General features: G+C 40.1%; 1 protein-coding gene across 11 annotated transcripts in view; it reads right to left on the reverse strand.

Moving 5' to 3' along the window:
- kif23 (kinesin family member 23) overlaps nt 1-25,177 on the reverse strand; it is a 47,675-nt gene that overhangs the window by 20,559 nt on the left and 1,939 nt on the right. For 6 of the 11 annotated variants that reach the window (XM_043677160.2, XM_043677169.2, XM_043677166.2 and 3 more), the window contains exons 2-10: nt 18,019-18,082; nt 16,651-16,779; nt 16,452-16,557; nt 15,900-16,036; nt 9,567-9,682; nt 7,485-7,655; nt 4,726-4,761; nt 1,617-1,729; nt 515-636 (exon numbers count right to left, since the gene is read on the reverse strand). In XM_043677160.2, coding sequence (XP_043533095.1) covers nt 515-636; nt 1,617-1,729; nt 4,726-4,761; nt 7,485-7,655; nt 9,567-9,682; nt 15,900-16,036; nt 16,452-16,557; nt 16,651-16,779; nt 18,019-18,082 — 994 coding nt within the window. The remainder of the gene's footprint in view (nt 1-514; nt 637-1,616; nt 1,730-4,725; nt 4,762-7,484; nt 7,656-9,566; nt 9,683-15,899; nt 16,037-16,451; nt 16,558-16,650; nt 16,780-18,018; nt 18,083-25,177) is intronic. The other 5 variants (XM_043677168.2, XM_043677164.2, XM_043677167.2 and 2 more) reach the window with 1 other exon arrangement.

Genomic DNA, 25,177 nt, shown 5'->3' on the forward strand with positions numbered 1-25,177 from the left:
GGAAAAAGTAGAGGTAATGGATTTTTAGTGGAAAAGTTTCATACAGCAAGGTCAAAGGCAGCAGAAAGCTCAACAAACAAGGTTAAGGGGTGGGGGTTCATGGATAGAAAAAAGTATATTAGAGAGAGAGAGTTACAGAGATGTACAGTACAGAAACAGACCCTTCGGTTCAACTTGTCCATGCCGACCGAATATTCTAACCTAATCTAGTCGCATTTGCTAGCACTTGGCCCATATCCCTCCTAATCATATTCTCATTCAGCTGTATTTTAAATATTGTAACTGTACTAGCTTTCAAAAAGGATTTAAAAAGAAAACAAACAAAGTCTTCCTCAGAATATACATTACACTGAATAAAATTTTCAGATTGACTTTATGGAGCTGGACATAAATGACATAAACCTGTAGGGCAATGCTACCCAATATTCCAATCATTTGTAACGTTGGTATCTTAGATTCTCAATAACTGGCAAACAAAGGCAATAAATTAAACATTTTCCATGGTGCCACTTACCTGAAGGACATTGTCCCCATCAGAATCTAATGGAGCCTGAGCCAACTTGATAATGAAAACACTATGTGAACGGCTCGATTCTCGATTTAATGTGGTGTTAGCTATACGTCGTTTCTTCTGGCCTGCAAAGAGAAAGAGTGCCAAGAACCTGGTTTATAAATGGAAAGGCAGGTAAGAAGAGCAAGGATTGGATTTCCGTCCGGCAATCATGATTATAAATACAATGTTGTCTACAAATCAACAGCCTGGTTCTTTGCATTCCCAGGTTCCTACATTGCTTTCAAATACCAAATATAACAAAATATTCTGTACATAGGTTGAGCTTCAGAATATTCTCACAAATGCCAAATAGTTAAGATGAACCAAAATCACCCAATTTCTAACAACAATTTTATCCAGTTTAAGTAGAAATCGAAATACCAGAGTCATTTTTTGGAATCTAAACTATCTTCGACTACAGGTAGTTCGCCTAAAACACCATATAGTTACGTTCCAGCAACAACTCGCTTTATAGGAATAACGGGGCCTATGGAAAAAGTGGGGTTAGGGGCAGACCAGCACTAAAGAAACCACTCATAATCACTCAAAAGTCTAATGCAAAGTATGAAGGTATAAATCATATTTACTATCAAAAGTAAATTTAACACAACACATTTAAAAAATGTAACAGAGATGAGCTCTGTACAGTATCTCTCACAGAAAGCTGCTTTGTTGGTAGCCGACATTGGCGCCTGTGCAGAACGGCAGATTTCACCCTACACATTGGTGCATGTGCAGAACAGCACAAAGGCCGACAATAACATTGCACATGTGCAGAACAGAGATTTCAGCGCACACATTGATGCATGTGCAGGACAAAGTATGTGAACCAGTACCCACTGAATTCTCACTATTGCCAATGGAGGTAAGCAAAATGCTGTTCCCTAATTCTTCAGCGATGTTACAGTAAAATCATGCTGCCAAAATGCGCATTATCCTAGAACCACATGTAAGCTGAAATACATTTGGATGTGATGCAGTTTCATTCTAACTTCATGGAAGATATAAAAAACAATGGGAATACCAAGATGAAAAGTGACGACAACTAAAGTGCAAATCTCACCTTTCCAAAATACTTCAAAAGCTTCTTCCGTAGACTTCACCTCTACCTCCGTGCAACCAGCCACATACATGTTATGATTAGAATCTTCTCGAAGAATTTTCGATTGTGGAGGTCTATAAGCAAACATTGACTACTTAAATCTCAAAGTGATATTAAAAGGAAAGGTCCAACAATGACAATGTACTCAATATACCAGAAATCTATACACTGTGCCAAAATACATCTAAGGAGTTCTTTTCTTTAAAAAGGTTAGGACAACTACATAAATTCTAGTCAAAATTTTAGCATAAAAATAAATTGCATATGCATTTTAGGCTTGGGGAGCAGTGAAGAGACTGACTAGTCTACAACCTTAGTTTCACTGACGTGAATGACAGACAACAAATTGAAAAAACATTTTAACTAAATGTTAAATTTATCCACATGGAAAATACAAAGAACAGTCTAAATGCATTTCTCTTTATAGTAGATAACAGACTTTTACATTAATGTATTTCTTAAGAATGGATTCATTTCTTGTTCTACCTACCTGATGATTTTTTAGCTTAACTCAAACATTACAGTTTAACTTTGAAGAACTTTAAAATGCAATTCATGCAACTATCAATAAACTGAAATTTGATTGCCTATAAATTGCATAGGACATTTCTAGATTGTTTCAAGGAGGCCAGCTTCAAGTGGGATTGCCAAATCAATTTTAGATTATTGCAAATGCATGCAGGACAATACATTTGAGCAGGTTTCATAACAGCACCATTTTGCTTGTTTAATCTAGAAAAGTGATCCTGGTTCATGAGAAATAAACCAGGAGTCATCTTAAGCAGTGAAGCAGAACTGCAAACAACTGTAGAAATCATCCACATAAAAAAACTTACCCAGATATTACAAATTTTTAAAGCTGTATTTCAAATTCACTACCATTTCCAAATAGGACAGATATTGTCCGTCATGCACTTTATCTTGAAAACAATTTGAATTGAGTGTATAATAATCAGTATCCTAAAGTGGCATTTACAACCAAAGCTTCAACAATTTAAAGCAAGTAGGAAAATATAGGGTGCCCTCTGTGCACCCAGAAACTAACTCTCCACTAATACTTTATTTTGAATGTAGTATTTTGCAAATATGTGAAGTGCTTAAAAAGTAGAAAACTTATATGCAATAAGTTACTCTGAAAATAAAAATGTTCAGGCATGTTACAAGTGTGTAGATTAGAGTAGTGCTGGAAAAGCACAGCAGGTCAAGCAGCATCCGAGGAGCAGGAAAATCGACTTTTTGGGCAAAAGCCCTTCATCAGGAATAGCTCTATTCCTGATGAAGGGCTTTTGCCCGAAACGCCGATTTTCCTGCTCCTCAGATGCTGCCTGACCTACTGTGCTTTTCCAGCACCACTCTAATCTAGACTCTGGTTTCCAGCATCTGCAGTCCTTGGCTTTTAACCTATATTACAAGTGTGTGTCAAGTTTACTTTGACAGCAAAAAATTAAAAAGTCAAGAAACCAGTGTGGATTTTTCCAAAATCATTTCACATCCTAATTTTTTCTTCATGTTTCAGCTTTGTAGAACTTTAACTGGGCTACATTTGGAATATAGTGTGCAGTTCTCATTGCCACAATACAGGATGTAGAGGCATTGGTGATGGTGCCAAACAGGGTTACCAGGATGGTACATGAATGAACAGTATTAGATATATGGAGAGATTGAAGAAACTTGAATTGTTTCCGCTGGAGCATCGGAAACTGAGGGGTGACCTGATAGAAGCATGTAAAATTATAAAAGGCAAGGATAGTGGGTATATGAAAAAGAAGGGTTTAGCATGATATGGGCCAAATGCATCAAATGGGACTAGATTACTTTAAGATATCTGGTTGGCATGGACGAATTGGACCAAAGGGTCTGTTTCTGTGCTGTACATCTCTATGACACTTTGATAGAGTGGATAAAATTGTCTTCCCAGGGTGAAAATATCAAATATTAGGGAAATAGGTTTAACGTGAGAAGAGGTTGTTTAAAAGGAGATGTGTGCAGTTTTTTTTTAAAACAGAGCCTGGAATGCACTGCCAGGGGAGATGGTGAAAGCCAATACAATAACATTTAAGAGGGATTTAGACAGACATGAACAGGCAGGGAATAGAGGGACATGGAACACATGCAGGCAGATCAAATTAGCATATTGTCAGTACAGATATGGTGGGCCAAGGTGCCTGTTCCTGTGCTGTACTGTTCTATGTTTCATTAAAGTAATTTTAAATGTTCCTCTCCTTGTATCTTGGCCAATATTAATCCCATAACCAGAAAAAGCTTATCTGCATTACTACTTGAGAGATCTTAGCATATGTAAATGAACTACTGCACTCCCCTACGTTACAAGCAATTACTTTCACTGAAGAAGTTGTAGATGCTTCTGAGACAAGTGAACATCTGAAGCCATGAAAGCTGTACTGTAAGCACAAGCTTTATATTAACAACATAAAAAGGACTAAACTGTCCAAGTTCTGCCCCAACTCAGCATTTCAGGTTATGCTTGGTTGTGCAATGTGCTATTTAAAATAATTGCTCTGCCCAGCCTTCAAACCTCCAAGAACACCTGTAAAGTTGATAGAAATACAAATGTTTGAGAAGAGCTCTTCTACCCCTTAGGATGAATGTAAGCTGAGTATCTGTCAATCACAAAATTCCACCCTAACTAAATAGATATTTACATTGTTTAAGCGAAATGCATTACCAAGAAAGGAGGGAAAGAGACCTCACAAAGTTACACCTGTATTTGCCATCAGGTGTATTTACTAAACAATGAATCAAAACCAAATACTTATCCTCTGGAATGCACACTTTTGCAACCAAGCAAGTTAAAAAATCAAGCATTTATTGGGCTAGCATTGTGTGGTTCCCTGCTACAGGCTAAGCACAAGCAGTGAGAGGCTTTATACATGCTTGGGGCCACTACTGGTACCAGAACTAATAAGCCATGGGATAGATTGACGGTATTGATCTGTTAGCTAGGAAAGGGCAATATTAGCTAGGATAAAACATTGACCAGGTAAATTTTAGCCAACTAGTCTACCAATTACTCAGATTACCACTGGCAGCTTGTACATTAGAGACGTACATGAACTCAGCGTTCCACACAGGAGTGCTGTTCCACCTAATAAAGAAACATGGCAAATTGTTACAAAGAAAACCATTAAGTCGTGTCAAAAAAAGCAGTTCAGTTATGTGGACCCTGACAAAGATGAGTGAACACATACTGAAATCTGCTCAATTTTCAAATCTTAAAATTTGTTGCATTATAAGGAAAAAAAGGGAGATTTCAATTCACCTTGAAAAAGTTGGGGCTTGAAATTAAATAGCAGTTTAATAGATGATAGACGGGATGTTCAAAATTTTTTTTTTATAGTGTACTGATTGGGATCGGTGTACATTCAGATAACACAAATTTACAAGGAGCCAATTTGGCTGTAGTGGTAGTGGGTGAAAGAAGTGACCCGGAACTGCTTGCAATATATACAAACTATCACCCCGTCTTCTCTCTTCCTGGTTTTGCAAGCACAATAATGTAAGATTGTTCTTTTTGGGTGGGTGAGGTTAAGGAGTGGGAAATATTTAGCTATTTCCAAAAGGAACCTGAAAAGAAAAGTCACAGCACACACACGGCAAGTTAATTCAAAGCAATTCAATGTTTTCGCACACCACTAAGATCTAAACTGACGGGCACACTTAATTACTTTAAAACTTCAATAGGAGCATTAATTTTTTGATGCAGACTCGTCATAGGTTACTAACATCGATATTAAGACTGGTTTATTCAATAATTAGTACCCATCAATAGTCACTTTGATACTGCTGATGGGAAATGGACTATCAACGTCTGACATTCAAACTTACATCTTGGGGCAATCAGGAACAGGAACCGTGAGTGAATTTACATATTTGTGTGTGCAAATTGTGGCACCAATTTATTAGCCTGAACATTACCCCACTCCCTAATTCCACCCCCCCCCCCCCTAACCTCCAATCAGTTAACTGCACAAACAGAAAGCTTCTTCTGGTCCATGGCACCTGAGAAAAATATTAAATGCAGCATTCTTGAAGTTGTGATGAGTTAGGGAATTAACAAATATCAAGTTTGGAATTTGCACATTCTCCTCATGTCTGCATGGGTTCCCTCCAGGTGTTCTGGTTTCTTCCCAGTCCAAAGATGTGCAGGTTAGGTGGATTTAGCCATGGCAAATAAGAGGTTACAGGGCCAGATGCTCTTTGGAGGGTCGGCGTGGACTTGATGGGCCAAATAGCCTCTTTCTGCACGATAGGGATTCTAGGATTCTGAGTCCATATCCCAATGAGGTTTAAAGAAAGTCTTATAGGAAAACCTCCAAGAATACAAAACTTACAGAACAATTCCAAGGCGGGCTGGATTTGTATCTGGTGATAGGAATTGCAAAATAAGGCAAACAGGCTGTACCATACACCACCGAACCACTGTCCCTATACAAACATGCTCATCCCAACTTTGTCTATGCAAAACTTAAATATAAAACCCATTTTAGGACAAGTTGACATTCAAGTGAAAGCACATATGAAATTTGTGACAACACATTAATGCAATTCTCCTACGCAGTAAGTTTAGAAGCCATAGCTAAATATTTAAACCCTAGCTGAATTTCTTGTATTCAATCACAGCATAAGTACCAACAAGAAATTGCACAGTTTACTTTGCTTTAAACAAACAAAAAAAAGTTCTGTAAAAATACTTGACATTATGAGCTATTTAATCGTTTAAGGAGGTCTTACACTATGTTAAAATGGAATCAAAATCACACTATGATCTTCAAATTGTTTGAAAGCAATACATTGAACCAAGTTTTTTTTTAAAAAAAAAGACAATTGCTGCAGTGGCACAATTAGAGGCATATTTGGCACAATTTCTTGTCACAAATTTGTGTGAAAGTATCTCTGGGCTATTTTAGTTGTGGATAGTTGCAACTGGGGTTGGAGGTGGCATAGTTGGCGGCTATCTGCTTGCAAGCAGTGCAGAGTCAGTTAAAACGCCTAGGACATATAATTTACAGAGAGTACTCCACTTAGTATCGGCATTATATGGTTGTCAGCATCTTTGCTGAGGCCAAACCCTGGCCTATAACTGAAGGCAACCTCTTTGCACCAGATAGAACATAACACCCCGTAACATACTTAAGCCCCAGACTGAACTTTTCAGTGATGGTTGGCCTCCTGCCTCTGTACTCTGCCCTTAACTGGCACTCTGAAAACTAAATCAGTAGTTTGGTTAATAATCATGGAGTGACTAAGGCATTGATGCAAGGAGGGACCAGACTCAGATGTTCTGGATGTCAAGTTTCAAATTACAGAACAAAAGTGCAGACAAAACATTTTAAAATTGAGCTAACATACATGCACTCCACAAGGTCACAGTTGCAAGTCTGTCCAGTTGCACATACTTTGAAATTAAATGGATTAATATGTGGACCATTTCAAATTTGAGACAACAATTCTACTTAGGTTACTGATTTTAATGCTTATATTTCAATATTGAATTGAAAACAAAACATCTTCTACAATTTTTTGAATCTCTCGGCAAGGTTTGCATCCTGCAGGGCAAGTAGATTGCAGCTCATTCCTTCTGGCAACATTACAGAAATCTGTTGCAGATCTAACAACCTCGGGTGAAACACCTTTCCTTCTCTTTCTTTGGAGAAATAGCTAGCTTCCAGTCATTCCTCCATTACTATATTAATCTGGTAGCATATTATTGATTTTATCAAATACATCATGGATTCAGTGAGCAGGCAGGCAGACATTTAAGTGGCACACCATCACAATAGCAATTGTAAAAGTTTTAATGCAACTTACTTTGGTTTGATTGGATCTTGTGGTATCTCTTCAAGAAGATCATAAAGATAGTTATTGTAGATTTCAATGTAAGAAACAAATAGACTATAAACACTGTCCTCATCAACTCTCTCAGCTTTGCAGTGCTCAGGCACAGTAATCATATCTGCAAACTCTGGATCCATTTTATGCCTGTGAAAAGTAAATTTTCCAACAAATGTACCACATATTTAGTACTGCTGTGATCAGAAAGAGACATCACCTTAAAAAAAAATCCTTGATTTTAGCATTCATTCAGCAAGATTTACATATTCTTTCAAAACTAGAGAGAACCTTTAATAAATGCGACAATATTACTGGAGATGTGGATTCCATTCAACTGCATTCCTGTATCTCAAAGCAAAACAGCGAACATTCTTCACAAGCCCATAAAAATTGCTGTTTGACATTTACACATAAGCCTAATTTTATCTTCATCAAATGCAGCAAGAGTTTGAGAGGCAGTGACACTACGAAAACCATAATGCTATTCCAACAGAGATCAGCTAACTCAATAAAAATCATGGACATTTCTATTACATCAGGAAGCTGTTTTCAGTTCGAAAAACACGTAGGAATGGTTGAGGTAAAGTAACAAGTGTTTATGGTTAATTACTGGAATACAAATGGAGTGCACAATAGAAGGTAAGCAAAATTAAGTTCACAACACTATAAAGGTGAAGCCATCAGATCAACTCCTTCCCACTTGCATCATATCCGCTACAGTAGAAATAGTAACTCTCAATTTGTTAAAAAAATTAGAAAGTTTTAACAGTAAGCACTCACAGTAAAGCCTGCATTATTAAAGGCACAAATTTGGCATACAGACAAGGCAAGCAACAAATAACCACAGTGTGTAACTGAAGTTAACACGCATTCTCAGTTGTGTTCCAAAGCAAGTTCCAGTCTGAACCCAGTAGGAATTGGTGTATGCCCATTATATAGGAGTACGATTTCTGGCAGCAAGAGGACACCACAGAGAATGCTCTCCAGGCAAGTCAAGGTGATTGGGCCAGGGACGTCTGGAGGTGATCATGATTTCAGAAGCGAGGAAGAAATAAGAGAAAGTCACTTTAAAGGTTTAAGATATAGGAGCAGAAATTAGGTCATTCAACCATGTACTCCTCCATTCAATCATGGCTGATAAGTTTTTCAACCCGATTCTCCCACTTTCCCACTGTAACCCTTGATCTTTAAGAACCTTTCCCTGAGTCCGGAGGTTAACATGATGAAATAATCAAGATCATTCCCCAGTCTAATAAAATTAAGATTTCATTCAAAGCACTACTTCACACAAACATATAGAGGAACCTTGATTATCCAAACGAGATGGGCAGGCACTATTTCGATCAGATAATTGATTTTTCGGTTAATTGATTCAATGCCTTTCCGCTGGGGCTTGGAGTTTTCTGCTAAGTCCACTCCATGTTCAGGAGATTAGGCAGCAGCACACCACACGCGAGCCCCCGCCCGCCCCTCAACTCCACCCAACACCAGTGAGTCTCCAAATAGCATGTGCGCATACACACACGGACATGTTTTTATTGCATCTTTTTGATGGGTTCCACCTTTGTCCTGTACTGGACAATGTTGGAGAGATTATCTGGGGGAAGGGGGGTTTAGGGTACATGCTTGTGTAGACCTCCAGGGAAAGTGTGTGGGGAGAGAGAGAGCAGGAATTCAGTCATTTGGAGATGATGCCTGGGCTCCCATCAGTCCAGGACTGTTCTCAGCAGCATTTCAGTAAGTTGAATTCACTTTTAATCACTGTAAACAAAAGACGCGATGACTGTTAGAAACATTACTTCAAAGAGCTGTTTCCATCGGGACCTAGAGATCTCCTTCGGATAATCTAATATTTGAATAATTGATATTCGGATAATCGAGGTTCCTCTGTAAATGAGTTTGACAGACTTAAAATTTTGCAAAAGGGTTTTAAGTGCAAAAAAACTGCGCTCAATAAAATCTAAACTTCAAGATGATAAATTGAAAACTCTATTCCTAGACTGAAAAACAAAAATCACACCCAGAGTTCATCACATTGCCTCTTTGTTATGTACCCACTTGGAGGAAAGGCTCTTTGGGATTGTGGAAGACTGGGCATCCCTTTTCTGACGCTCCAACAGAGCATCAACATCACCCTGCACCTCCATTGTATTCTTATCATCTGGCTTGAAAACCTGTGGATGATACAAACAATTCAAAATCATTAAAAGTTGCACAGCTTTCTAAACCTTTGACAGAGCCAAGATTGTGCATGGTAGCATACTTGAAGTGAGTTACTCAAGTATGAGCATCCAACAAGCTGTATTTATTATCAGAATATGGGTTGCAAGATTTAAGTGGCACCAGAATTACCAAGAACCGGCAGGTTGTAGCTCTATTTAACAATATTAATAGACAGACTTTGTGCAGAACACAGAATTCTAGGTTGATAAATGACATCTGACCTCACTGCCATCACAGAACGGAAATGCCTGATGATCTCCAGAGCAAACTATGATGGTGTGAAACTGAAACAGGGATGATGTGGAGATGCTGGTATTGGATTGGGGCGGGCAAAGTCAGAAGTCACACGACACCAGGTTATAGTCCAAAGGATCTATTTGAAATCACAAGCTTTCGGAACACTGCTCCTTTACCTGAGCACGCAGAGCACTTCACCTGACAAAGGAGTAGCGCTCCGAAAGCTTGTAATTTCAAATAAACCTGTTGTACTATAACCTGGTGGCCTGTGACTTCTGACCGAAAACAGGGATATTACACACACATCTATTTGCTTCTTAGAACTGACAGGGAGGAACTGAATTCCAACACAAACCCATGCTCACAGTACAGCAATTCTTTCAGATGAAAGGGAACTTCAGACCGGTGAACTAGTACAGAGCCCATTGGCTACTGGAATTAAATTTGTTCAAAGGAACAGAACAGTATAGGCCCTTTGGTTCTCGATGTTGCGCTGACCTATGAAACCCATATGAAGCCCATTTAACCTCCACTATTCCATTATCATTCATATATTTATCCAATGACCATTTAAATGCCCTTAAAGTTGGTGAGTCTACTACTGTTGCAGGCAGGACATTCCACACCCTTACAACCCTGAGTAAAGAAAACTACCTCTGACACCTGTCCTATATCTATCACTCCTCAATTTAAATCTATGTCCCCCTCATGCTAGCCATCACCATCCGAGGAAAAAGGCTCTCACTGTCCACTTTATCTAACCCTTTGATCATCTTGTAGGTTTCTATTAAGTCACCTCTCAACCTTCTTCTTTCTAAAGAAAACAGCCTCAAGTCCCTCTGCCTTTCCTCATAACACCTTCCCTCCATAGGAGGCAACATAGAACATAGAACAATACAGCGCAGAACAGGCCCTTCGGCCCTCGATGTTGCGCCGACCTGTGGACTTTTTTCAGCTCGTCCCCCTACACTATCCCATCATCATCATCCATGTGCTCATCTAAGGATTGTTTAAATCTCCCTAATGTGGCTGAGTTGACTACCTTAACAGGTAGGGCATTCCAAGCCCTTACCACTCTCTGCGTAAAGAACTTGCCTCTGACATCTGTCTTAACTCTATCACCCCTCAATTTGTAGTTATGCCCTTTCATACAAGCTGACATCATTATCTTAGGAAAAAGTCTTTCTCTGTCTACCCTATCTAATCCTCTGATCATCTCGTATGTCTCTATCAAACTCCCCCTAGCCTTCTTCTTTCCAACAAGAAAAGACGCAAGTCTCTCAGCCTTTCCTCATAAGATCTTCCCTCCAGACCAGGCAACATCCTGGTAAATCTTCTCTGCACCTTTTCCAATGCTTCCACATCCTTTTTGTAATGGGGCGACCAGAACTGTACACAATATTCCAAGTGTGGCCGCACCGGTGTTTTGTGCAGTTGCAGCATGATATTGCGGTTCTGGAACTCAATCCCTCTACCAATGAAACCTAACATACCGTATGCCTTCTTAACAGCACTATCAACCTGGGTGGCAACTTTCAGGGATCTATGCACATGGACTCCAAGATCCCTCTGCACATCCACACTACCAAGAATCTTTCCATTGACCAAGTACTCTGCCATCCTGTTATTCTTCCCAAAGTGCATCACCTTACATTTAGCTGCATTGAACTCCATTTGCCACCTCTCAACCCAATTCTGCAGTTTATCCAAATCCCCCTGCAACCTGTAACATTCTTCCAGACTGTCCACTACTCCATCGACTTTAGCGTCGTCTGCAAATTTACTAATCCATCCACCTAAGTCATTTGTAAAAATGACAAACAGCACTAGTAACTGGACACTAGAAACTGGACTCCAGACTGAATATTTTCCATCAAACACCACTCACTGCCTTCTTCCAGAAGGCCAGTTTCTAATCCAAACTGCTAAATCACCCTCAATTCCATACCTCTGCATTTTCTCCATCAGCCTACCACGTGGAACCTTATCAAAGGCTTTATTGAAGTCCAAGTATATCACAACAACTGCCCTACCCTCATCTACATGCTTGGTCACCTTCTCAAAAAACTCAATAAGGTTTGTGAGACATGACCTGCCCTTGACGAAACCATGTTGACTATCTGAAATCAAATTGTTGCTTGACTGCCTGGTAAATCTCCTCTGCACCCTTTCTGATGCTTCCACATCCTTCCTGTAATGCGGCGACCAGAACTGTGGGCAATACTCCAAGTGCAGCCACACAAGAGTTTGGTACAGCTGCAACATTGGCCTCATGGCTCCGAAACTCAATCCCTCTACTAATAAAGCTAACACACGATATGCCTTCTTAACAACCCTATCAACCTGGGTGGCAAATTTCAGGGAACTACGTACAGAGGAATCTTGATTATCCGAAGGACACGGGCGGGGAATATTTCATTCAGTTAATCGAATTCCGGATAATCAAATACCAGATAACATAGTTTAGCCAAGCATCGGGACCTTGTGATCTTGCCAGATAATCCACTATTCAGATAATCGAATGCTGGGGTTCCTCCGTACATGGACACAGATCTCTCTGCTCACCCACACCACCAAAAATCGTACCATTAGCCCAGTACTCTGTATTCCTGTTACTCCTTCCAAAGTGAATCACCTCTCACTTTTCCACATTAAACTCCATTTGCCACCTCTCAGCCCAGCTCTGCAGCTTATCTATGTACTTCGCACTGTCCACAACTCCACTGACCTGAGTTGTATTCACAAATTTACTAACCCATCCTTCTACACCCTCATCCAGGTCATTTAGAAAAATGACAAACAGCAGTGGCCCCAAAACAGATCCTTGCAGTACACCACTAGCAACTGAACTCCAGGATGAACATTTCCCATCAACCACCACCCTCTGTCTTCTTTCAGCTAGCCAATTTCTGATCCAAACAGCTAAATCACCCTCAATCCCATGCCTCCATATTTTCTGCAGTAGCTTATCATGGGGAACCTTATCAAATGCTTTACTGAAATCCATTTACACCACATCAACTGCTTTACCCTCATCCACCTGTTTGGTCACCATCTCAAAGAACTCAATAAGGTTTGTGAAACATGACCTGTCCTTCACAAAACCTAATCAACTTATTCCTTTCTAGAGGATTATAAATCCTCTCTTATAATTCTTTCTCACACTTTACCCACAACCAAAGTAAGGTTCACTGGTCTATGATTACCAGCGTTGTCCCTACTCCCCTTCTTGAACAAGAGGACATCATGTGCTATCCTACAATCTTCTGGCACTATTGCTGTAGACAATGACAGCAAAGATAAAAGCCAAAGATTCTGCAATCTCCATCCTAGTATCCCAAAGAATCCTTGGATAAATCCCATTTAACTATTTTCACACTTTCCAGGATTGCTGACACCACCTCCTTATGAACCTCAATCCTGTCTAGTCTAATAGCGTGTACCTCAGTATTCTCATTAACACTGTCAGTATTCACGCTGGAAAAAAAGACAAAATACATATTTAGCACATCTCCTACCTCCTCGGACTACACCAAACTCCTCACTACTGAGAACTGACAATCGCCAATCATTCTGGAGAAGGTAGTGGTATTTGTCTTGTTGAACCACTACTGTCCTGGAGCTGTATGGACACTCAATATTGTGAGGAAGAAAGTGTCAGGGTTTTGACTCAGTAACAGAAGGAACTGAGTGTTAATATTCAGAATAGTGTACACCTTGGAGAGGAACTTGCAAGTGGCAGTGCTCCCAGTACCTGTTGCCCTAGCCCTTCTATCTAATAGAGATTATGGATTTGAAAAGTGCCATCGTGCGTGTATGATGCAGAGCACCTTGTGGATGATGCACACTGTTGTCAATGTGTCACTTGTGAAGGGAGCAAAGATTGAAGGCATTATACAACACATCAAACAAGCAGTTTTGTCCTGGATGTGTCATGTTGAGTGTGATCGGAACTGCATTCATTCAGGAAAGTGGAGTATATTCAATTACATTCCCGACTTCTGCCTTGTAGATCATGGACAGACTTTGGGGGGATCATTATCACAGTGCCTTGCAATCGAAGATGACGCTGTTCCACTCAGAGTGAGTCTGTAGGTGGCTGTACAGATCAATGTGATTACTGCAAGCTCTGTTACACTTGGGCAGGTAGTGGTCACAGGAAGGGTGGTTGGGATATTAATACAGCAGTGCATTCCTTTCACTGTTTTCTCCTGGTTTCCATTTTTTTTCCACCAAAAAAGTCTCAAGGTGCTCAACGCCTTCCCGGATGCTGCTCCTTCACTTTGGATGGTCTTGGATAGTGATTCCCCAGGTGTCTGTGGGAATGCTGCACTTCCCCAGAGATGCCTTGAGGGTCTGAAGAGCTTCCTCTGTCCAACTGTGGCTCACGTGCCATTTCAAAGCTGAAAGTTCAGTACCTGCTTGGGGAATCTCTTATCAGACACGTGGACGATATGCCCAGAGTGTCACAGCTAATCAAGGGTGGTCAGTGCCTCGTGTTAGGGATACTGGCCTAGTCGAGGACACTGGTGCAGATGCACCTTTCTTCCCAGCAGATTCACAGCATCTTGCAGAAACAGTGCTGGTGTTACTGCTCTAATGCCTTGAGGTGTCTGCTATAGACCATCCATGTCTCAGAGCCAAATATAGGAGGGCAGGAACCACCACAGGTATGAACCATAATCTTGGTGTCAGATCTAATGTTGTGGTTCTCGAAGACCCTTTTCCTCCGGCAGTTGAAGACTGTGCTAGCACACTAAAGGCAATGCTGGATCTCTTCCTCAATAGCTGCTTTGGCGGACAGGACACTTCAGAGGTATTGTAAGCGGTCAACGTTCTCTAAGGTTTCCCCATGGAGCTCGATCATCTGGGATTTGTCTCACAATGTCAGATTCCAAGTTGACAGTGGATCTTCACCTTGCAGATCTTCAGGGTAAGACATATGCTCTCATGCGCATCCATAAAGGTGGTCTAAGAGCACGCCCTCTAGATTTCCCTTCAGAGCGGTAGGAGACAAATTACAGACCACATAGTTCCAAATCTCTGATATAATCTTGTTGTCACCATATTTACATAGTTGGTTGTGCTTAGACTTAGCATTGATTTGTCAATGTTAAATTTCAGGACAGTGTTTTCAGTCAACGTTCATGTCTAGCTCCACATCAGATATATCTGTTCTAATCTCACTTTCATGTTCAATCCCCACCTGACAAAAATATTCTTCGAATGCTTAATTATAAATCAATGGCCACTTATTTGTTTCTTACACAATTCACTTAAGAACTTTCTCCCCTTTTATACATTTTATTAATCCAAGTCTGAAATGAGCTTTTGTAAACTCTTTAAATTCCTAGCAAGTGTTAGTGAAAATCATCAAATATCACTCAAACTGTAAGAAAGGCTGAAAACTGCAAGAACAATCTGGTAGTCATTTGTTCACAATTAAGGCAAACTATTGGAACAAAAGTGGAAAGTTCATGCTACAAATTAGCATTTTGTACGAAAGTAAAGATGGCTTCCAACTGATACCAAATGACCAGAATTTTAATCCCAAAAGTGAGATTAGAAGGGAACCACTCAAAAAAAATCAAAACAGATAATTAAAATAACTAGGGACTTCACTTTTAAGACAGTCTTCCATTTAACTCTTGAGTTAATGAGCAAGTTAGAAGTTTGGTAAGAAACTTAGAGAGTTTGTGAATGCATGGAATTCACAACGGTCGTGGTGGAAGCAGAGTCATTAGGGACAATTAAGCGACTGCTGGACATGCACGTGGACAGCAGTGAATTGAGGGGTGCGTAGGTTAGGTTATTTTATTTTACATTAGGATTAATCCTTGGCACAATGTCGTGGGCCGAAGAGCCTGTTCTGTGCTGCACTTTTCAATGTTCTATGTTCTAACATTGTGAATTACCTTCAGTAATACTTACAAATCGCTTTGCTTGAAATGGTCCAATACTACAAAAGATCATGTCCAAACAACGAGGCAGAAGGCCTCCGTCTCCAGGAGATCCAGTCATTGTGTGCGTTTTCCCACTTCCAGTAACACCATAAGTAAACAGCAAACCTGACAGACAGCAGACATGCATTTCAGGTGCAGTAACACTCTTGCCTCCTTGCCCAAATACAATTACCTCACATTATGGTACTAGTAATAGAACTTGCTGTGCCAGCTATTTGTTGCTAGTTTACAGCCCTGCTGTATTATGTCATAAAGCCAGATAAAGATAGAACCAAATAAAGTCACAACAGTCATGCCCTCATGTATCTTTTCCACTGGAACCTAATAACTTGAACTCTGATTCATTAGCATCAGATAGATCATGTTGGGTGCTGAGTTAAATCACTTAGAGGTTCAGAAATGCTGAATCAGATATATAATAGTGGAGTAATTCTTAATACAAATGACCTAGAATTTTTTATCCTAGAGTTGGAAAGCAGTCCTATTTATTTTACATTCGCCTAATTAAGTTTTAGCATACCATTTTTGCCATGTATCAGATCTTCCACAAGGGGTCGTGCGACAACATTAAATAGCTCCTTCTGGGTTGTAAAGGCTCCAAACACTTCTTTAAAAGAATACTGCATCTAAAAATCCAAAATTAGTGCATTTAACATCACACAGTAATTTTACCAATAAGAAAAAGGCTATTATCAAAAGGGTCTCATATTTCAGGTTACCTCTTTGAATTCACCATTCCTGTTGACTTTAATCCCATCAGGAGGATGGAGCTGTATTGTAGTATTACTGATAAGTTCAACACAACATTCAGTATCTTCAGAGGTCAGTGGTCTGACCCGGCAATAAACCTGATAAAATCATCAATGCTTAGGATCAGTCCTTTTAAACAAAATTGTCAAAATAGACTCAAAATTGAAGTTGCTGCCACAAAATCAAGGGGATTAAAAAAAATGAAATGTGATCCCACCTCCCAAACAGCTGTAGTAATTCAGAATTCCAAATATTAATTATTGTTTGCTCGTTGAGCTGGAAGGTTCATTTTCAGACGTTTTGTCACCACACTAGGTAACATTATCAGTGAGCCTCTAGTGAAGCATTGGTAGTATTTATTTATTTATGCGTTTGGGTTGCCTTGGGTTGGTGGTGGTCTTTTTCGCTGGGATGGGGGGAGGTGGAGTCCAAGTCAGTGTGTTTGTTGATAGATTGCCGGTTGGAATGCCATGCTTCTAGGAATTCTCGCACATGTCTTGGTTTGGCTTGTCCTGGATGAACATGTTGCCCCTCCTCATCTGTACGTAAAGATAATCGTGATAGTGGGTTGTGTCTTTTTGTGACGAGTTGATGTTCATATATCCTGGTGGCTAGTTTTTGTCTGTTTGTCCAATGCAGTGTTTGTTACAGTTCTTGCACGGTATTTTGTAAATGACATTAGTTTTGCTTGTTGTCTGTATTGGGTCTTTCAAGTTCATTAGCTGCTATTTTAATGTGTTGATGGGTTTGTGGCCTACCATGATGCCAAGAGGTCGGCGTAGTCTGCAGCCATTTCCGAGATGTCTTTGATGTGGGGGAGAGTGGCTGGGGTTTCTGGACACATTTTGCCTGCTTGTTTGGGTTTGTTGCTGAGAAATTGGTGGACTATGTTCATTGGGTTCCTGTTCTTATTGAATACTCTGTATAGGTGATTTTCCTCTGCGCTGCAGTATGTGGTGGCTGGTTTAAATAAAGGTAAACGGGCCATTCCACCAGCGCTTCACCAGAGGCTCAGTGATGATGTTACTTCATATGGTGACGAAACATCTGAAAATGAACCTTCCACTCAGCGAACAAACCTACATCCAGAACCTCAACCTGAGCTACAAAGCTTCTTAAAATTCGCCATAATTATTGTCATTCAAACTAGTGGGCCTTGAAATGCCACAATGAAAAATGTATTGAACCAAAGGATACTTGTGAAATAGTTAATTTCTTAAACTCTCGTCAGTGCAGCTGGCATTCACTTCTAATTACATTAAATAAAACATGACTTCGATAGACACATCAAATATTACAACAAAGAAAATACGGAAAAAGGGTTTGTTGACACTTACACCAACTGGGTCTTTGAGGTTGTTTGATGGTTTCTTTACTGGTCTTCTGGGAGTCTGGAGCCTCCTGTACGTATTAGAAAATTCTAAATTAAAATTGGGATCACATTAAGCAGTTGACTACAAATTATTTTATATCAAGGACTAACTAAGGTGAAATGTTAATTGCATCAGGGTGGTGAACTTAAGAATCCCTGGTTGAAAATTAATGTAGGTGGTTGGACAGCAGTGTTGGGATGGTAGTGCCTTTGGGCAGCTGGATCTGTGACCGACCAGTCTATTTCAAGACCCCACTGGAGTGAGCAGAGGGTACGAGGCTAGAAAAGATCTCCTTGAAAAAAAAACGTTCCTACTTCTTCTGGCTGGGTCGCCTCATCTTTAGGGTTAACACCTTCACAAAGAGAGAAAATACTAAGGTTTTGAAATTTGATATGCTAGACATTCATAAATAATCCAGAGAGAATGATCGTCTGAAAAGAACAGCAAATACAGGATATCAACTATCGAGACTCTCAGAATTGTTACAGAGCTGGAGGGCATTAGACAAAATTAACATTGTTATTCTCAGTCAGACCCATCTTTCTGGGGAGGAACTTAAGAAATACACGTTACATCTTCTTCTGGACAGAAGAAATCAACAATGACACTCACACCAATGGAATATATCTTTGCTGTACACTTTGGATCTTTAATAGATGTCCAGAACTCTCCAATTATATAAACAAAAGGCTCTGTGATAAATATGCTACAGACATCAAAAGTTATGCCTTGTTCCTTAACATCTTCACCTGAGACAAGGATATGTTCTGCAATGCCCTTAACAAAATCCATGATTGCAATTTGAACAAAAGATAAGATCATCCTTCAACAAAGTGAATAACTCAATAGGAATCCAGCGACAGCTGACATTCTCCAGGCTATCCCCAAGGAAGCTATGGCAGTGTACATAGTGGATCGCCATTCATGGGTGAGCTACAGAAAGCAATCAAACAGTTGAAAATCAAAGCCTGCAGCCCCAATGGTATTATAGCTAAGGTCTTCAAAGCTGGTGAGCTTTTGCTCACCAAGATATCAATGCACTGATCTTTAATAATTGGAAAGAAAACAACTTCAAGAATGAGACAATTCTAACTACAAGAGAGATAATTAATGCCAAGAAAACGATCGAAGTATCTCCTTCTTGGCTCGAGCAAGGACGATCCCAACAAGAATCCTCCTGAATCACTTGCTCCCTGTGGCTGAGAAAATTCTCCCAGGAGACACTATAGTAGTAGACCTTCCAGAGGAACGGTTGACAAGGTCTTTGCAGCCAGGCAAGCTCAAGAAAAATGCAGGAATTTTGCATTTCATTAATTAGGCAGATCAAAGTATTTGTTTCAGTTAATTTTGAAATTCTTGCAGATTGTTCTACAGAGATTTGGATGGCCAAGAAACTTTATCAAAATCCTTTGCTCACTTGATAACCAATGTGCAAGCTACTCACAATCTTTTCAATTTGAACATAAGAGACTCAGCATGTCCTTGAATGTTGCCAAAACAAAATTCCATATCAACTAGACCTGATCAAAACAAATATTCAAAATCCCATCTGCTGAAGGGGAGACTGTGGAGCAAATTGATTACTTCCTACTCTTTGAGAGTCACTTCTCTCAAAAGGCCATCACTAATAAATAGATTCAGCACCAGATCAGCTCAATCTTGTTCAACTACTATAGTTGAATGAGACAAAGATCTCTAAAAGTCACAAAACGCCCTGATGTACAGGGCAGGTGATATCACCACACTTGTACTGCAGCAACTGTATCAGTGACAAGAAATTCTGCCTGAAATGCTTCCACCATATTCACACATTCAATCAGACAATCATCAATTGAAAAGGTATAGTACTTTGAGAAGCCAGTTTAACAAGCATTCAGACAAAACTTCAGCAAAACCATTTGCAATGGACTGGGCAGTGCACCTGAATGGCTAAAAAGTACAACACCGCACAATCCTTTTTTGAAAGTACTGTGTAGTAACATTGACATTAATGACTGGGAGGAATTGCCAATAGCTCTAAATGGCAACAGCTGTCCACTAAGCTGCAACACACTTTCACTCCAAATGACTTAAAATTGAGGTAGAGAAAGAGAGAAAAGAAAGCAAATCCTGCACTCCAGATCTCACTACCTCGTGAATGTCCTGCTCAATATGCCAAAAATAACGTACAGATCAAGAATTAGTTTGCGCAGTCACATGAAAACCGATGGCAGAAACTCACAATCCTGGGGGACATCATCCTCAAATCAAGGGACAGCCATCAATGATATTACACATCAAGGTTTGCGTAAACATACCCACAACCACAATATTACACATCACTACCATAGGACATAAAAATAGAAGTAGGCTATTCAGCCCATCATGTCTGCTCCACCATTCAATTGGATCACAGCTGATCTGATAATTCTCAATTTCACTTTCCCATCTTTTCCTTGTAACCCTTGATTCCCTTACTGATTAAAAACTTCAACCTTAAATATGCTTAATGACAGCCTAGACAGATTTCAGTTGTAACAAAATTCCACAGATTCACTATTCTCAGAAAAAATTCCCTCCTCAGCTAACTGGACAGCCCCTTAACTGAGATTATGCCCTCTCGTCCTAGACACTCCCACAAGTTAAAACAAATCTCAGAATCGTGAAAACGTTACAACGCAGGAGGCCATTCAGCCCGTCATGCCTGTACTGGCTCGTTAAGTATGCATTATTAAAGTGCAAATGCCCTGCTTTTCACCTTACTCTTGAACATTATTTAATCTAAATAATCAGTCAATGCTGTCCTGAATGCAAATGAACCTGGCTCTACCACACTTCCAAAGCCTAACTACTTGTTGAGTGAAAAGATTTTTCCGCACTTCACTCTTGCTTCTTTTGCAGATCACTTTCAAATTACACCCTCTCATTAATGTTCCTTTTATGAGTGGAAACAGTTTCTCCTCATCTATTTTGCCCAGTGTCCCCTCATGACTTTGAACACATCTATTAGATCTCCTCTTAGTCCTTTCTTCAAGGAGAAGTGTTCCAACTTCTTCAAATCTATCCTCATAACTAAAGTTCCTTATTCCTGGAACCATTCTTGTAAAACCTTCTGCACTCTCCAGTGCACTCCCATTCTCTCTAATTATGGCACCCAGAAATGTATACAATTCTCTAGCTGAGGTTTAACAAGTGTCTTATACAAGCTCAACATCATTTGCTTGCAATCACCTTGTGTACTTTCATAAGCTCTCCTCTCAACAATCCTAGCCTCTCATTCACCCCAACTTGAACACCCTGCCACCGGCAGACATATCTTCAGCTTCTATTTGTTCTAAATTCCACTGAGTACAACCCCATCTTATCAACCTCTCCTCAAAAGACATTTCCTTCATACCTTGGATTTGCCTCATGAACCTTATCTGGACTGTCTCCAATTCCTCTATATCTTTCCTTGGATAAGGGGCCCAAACCGTTCACAGGTATAGTCTAACTAGTGCCTCGTACAGTTTCAGCAAAACTTCCCTATTTTAATATGCCATTCCTTTAGAATGGAAGGCCAGCATTTCATTTGCCTTCCCCCATGACCTGTTGAACTTTATGATTTATGGAAGAAGAACCCCAAATTCCTGTGTATGGTTTTCTGCAGTCTTTCTCCATTTAAAAAATATGATATTCAGCTCCTCTATTCTTCTTGTTAAAGTGCACAACTTCACATTTCCCTATATAACATTCTGTCTGCCATGTTTTTGTCCACTTGGTTTTGTATATACTTCTGTAATCTGTCATCCTCACTGCTTGCCTTCCTACCCATTTTTGTGCCATCCACCAACTTGGCTACTGTACACTCTCTTTCCTCAAAGTTGTTAATATAACGTGGTAAATAATTGTGGCCCCAGCATCCTGAAAATGCACCCCATATCTTTGTCTTCTATTAGTTAGACAATCCTCTACTCATGCTAATATATTACCTCCAACACAATGGGGTCTTATCTTATCTGAAGTACCATACATTAAGCTACCTTATCAAACATCTTCTGAAAATCCAGATATATTACATCCACTGTTTCACTTTTACTTAACCTGCACGCTACATCCTCAATGAAGCCTTTTTTAAAATTATTATTTAGTCTACATTTCTAATCAACGTGCTCAGAGATGTTAGTATACATTTGGAGCAGGTGGATTTGAACCTGGGCGTCCTGGACCTGGGGTAGAGACCATTGCACCACAAGAGGGCCAAAATTCTAATAAATATATAAAACTTATCAGGCTGAATTTCCCCTTCATGAATCCATGTGGACTCTAATTACATTATGTATTTCTAAATGCTTCCATATTACATTTATCATAACAGGCTCTACCATTTTCTTAATAACAGGATGTAAAGATCAAGAGCTTTTACTTGTTTCCTTTTGTGAATAAAATCTATTACATTTTATGAAAGTAAACATTTAAAAGTAGGATCAAATTACGAAGAGGGAAAATACAGTTAAGTTCATACATTGTAAGAATTAGTAAGCTACCTAAATAAAATATTTATTTAGCTGGAGGGTGAACAAAATGCAACAGAATTGCAGAACTTCAATTATTTGTCATTGCAGAAGATTTTGAAGAATATTCTAAAAGTAAGCATTTATTGCAAGGCAGATAAATAGATTCAGAAGACATTTTGAATTATCAGACTAAGCCTTTTTTAGCATGCTCCCAACATTAGCAAAAATCCTGTGACTTATTATGCACTAACATACAATTCAAATTCAGCAACATTCATAATATACAGGTCTCAATAGCATATTGTTTCTAGATGTTTGCTTGCAGAGGCACCATATAGTTATAGAAATAAATTTCACATCCCTCAGCAGCTTATAGGAAATCAGCACGAGTTTGGAATTGACATTAGACAACAAACAAGCATACCTATTCAACTTCAGACCACAGTTTTCATGCTATTAATAACACATCAACACACCTGCTTCCATATTCTATTGAATTGCATAGCTCAATAATAAGGGTTATGCTGGTCTTCGTGTAGAAAATGGGAGTGTGTGTTAAAGCATTAATTCTCACTTTGCACTCATTACAAGTGACAATTCTGACTCCTAATTTGCACAAGTTGAATGTGCTTCTTTAAAAGAAAGCCATTCACTAATTTTCCTAATGAAATATATTGGGAGCTGTGAGAGGCTGGGAGAGACGACAAAATGGAGAATGAGGAAAAACTTGTCACAGAAATCAAATTCTGTGAAACCTAAAGAAAGCTCAATTTTTAGCAATATTCATCAACACCCTGAGTTGTTTACACAGCTGAATTTACCACTTTTGCCATGACAGGGATTCCAAAGCAACAAATGTGTCAAACAAGTCATATTCACAAATTTACTGCTGGTATGACAGGGGTCCCAGCAATTTGAACATTACTGTGCAATGGAATGGGAAATAGCTCAGAGTACCAACAGCTACTTCCTCCAGAGAAGGGAAGAGAGAGAGCATTCATTGTACTCAGGGCTCCAGTGACAAAATTTACTACTGATTGAATCTCAGAACCAGCTTTAAAATTTTAATTCTGCTACAGAAGTCAGTGGAATGCAGCAACAGCATCATAGAGTAAAAAGGACATTTGGAACACAACATTAAGTTGCAGAACAACCAGAGGTACAGTCCAGAAAGGCAGTTTCAACTTTTGTTGTTATTTCTGGCTCAATTAGAAGCATTCACTTCTGAATCACAAGGCTCCAGGTTCAAGTTCCTATTTCCAGGACTTGAGTACAAAAATCCAGCCTGACACTCCAGTGCAGTTTTCACTGCCAGAAGTGCCACTCTTTTTTTTGGATAAGATCAACTCCCCTTAGGTATGGAGTGCTGCCAACAAAAGCCAAGTTACTAGAAATAAAATAACATGCCAATAAGTCTGATATATCATGGGACTCTAGCTTTCTTTGCAAGACAACTTTTTTTTTCCCCCTCATTCATTGGAGGCAGGCATCACTTCCAGCACCAGGATTTTTTTTCAGTCTAGTTGCCCTTCAGAAGGTCAGCACCATATTGTATTTTCAAATGCCACATATTCCAGGGCCTCTATTTATCAGTGGAAGATAGACAATAGAAGGGGCACTTTTCTTTCTTTAGTAGTAGTTTATTGCATGATGGCAATATGTACAGTTTATCTTACTAGTCAGGTATAATTACTGGGTAAAAACAATGACTGCAGATGCTGGAAACCAGATTCTGGATTAGATGTGCTGAAAGAGCACAGCAGTTCAGGCAGCATCCGAGGAGCAGTAAAATCGATGTTTCGGGCAAAAGCCCTTCATCAGGAATACAGGCAGAGAGCCTGAAGGATAGAGAGATAAGTGAGAGGAGGGTGGGGGTGGGGAGAAGGTAGAATAGAGTAAAATAGGTGAGTGGGGGAGGGGATGAAGGTGATAGGTCAGGGGGGGTGAAGGGTGGAGTGGATAGGTGGAAAAGAAGACAGGCAGGTAGGACAAGTCATGGGGACAGTGCTGAGCTGGAAGTTTGAAACTGGGGTGAGGTGGGGGAAGGGGAAATGAGGAAAGTGTTGAAGTCCACATTGATGCCCTGGGGTTGAAGTGTTCCGAGGCGGAAGATGAGGCGTTCTTCCTCCAGGCGTCTGGTGATGAGGGAGCAGCGGTGAAGGAGGCCCAGGACCTCCATGTCCTCGGCAGAGTGGGAGGGGGGAGTTGAAATGTTGGGCCACAGGGCGGTGTGGTTGATTGGTGTGGGTGTCCCAGAGATGTTCCCTAAAGCGCTCTGCTAGGAGGCGTCCAGTCTCCCCAATGTAGAGGAGACCGCATCAGGAGCAACGGACACAATAAATGATATTGGTGGATGTGCAGGTAAAACTTTGATGGATGTGGAAGGCTCCTTTAGTGCCTTGGATGGAGGTAAGGGAGGAGGTGTGGGTGCAGGTTTTGCAATTCCTGTGGTGGCACGGGAAGGTGCGAGGATGGGAGGGTGGGTTGTAGGGGGGCGTGGACCTGACCAGATAGTCACGGAGGGAACGGTCTTTGCGGAAGGTGGGGAGGGAAATATATCACTGGTGGTGGGGTCTGTTTGGAGGTGGCGGAAATGTCGGCGGATGATTTGGTTTATGCGAAGATTGGTAGGGTGGAAGGTGAGCACC

The sequence above is a fragment of the Chiloscyllium plagiosum genome, unplaced genomic scaffold (assembly GCF_037043375.1).
Source record: "Chiloscyllium plagiosum isolate Xiang-an unplaced genomic scaffold, Cpla_swu_hap1 HiC_scaffold_39, whole genome shotgun sequence".
In the NCBI taxonomy this organism is placed as follows: Eukaryota; Metazoa; Chordata; class Chondrichthyes; order Orectolobiformes; family Hemiscylliidae; genus Chiloscyllium; species Chiloscyllium plagiosum.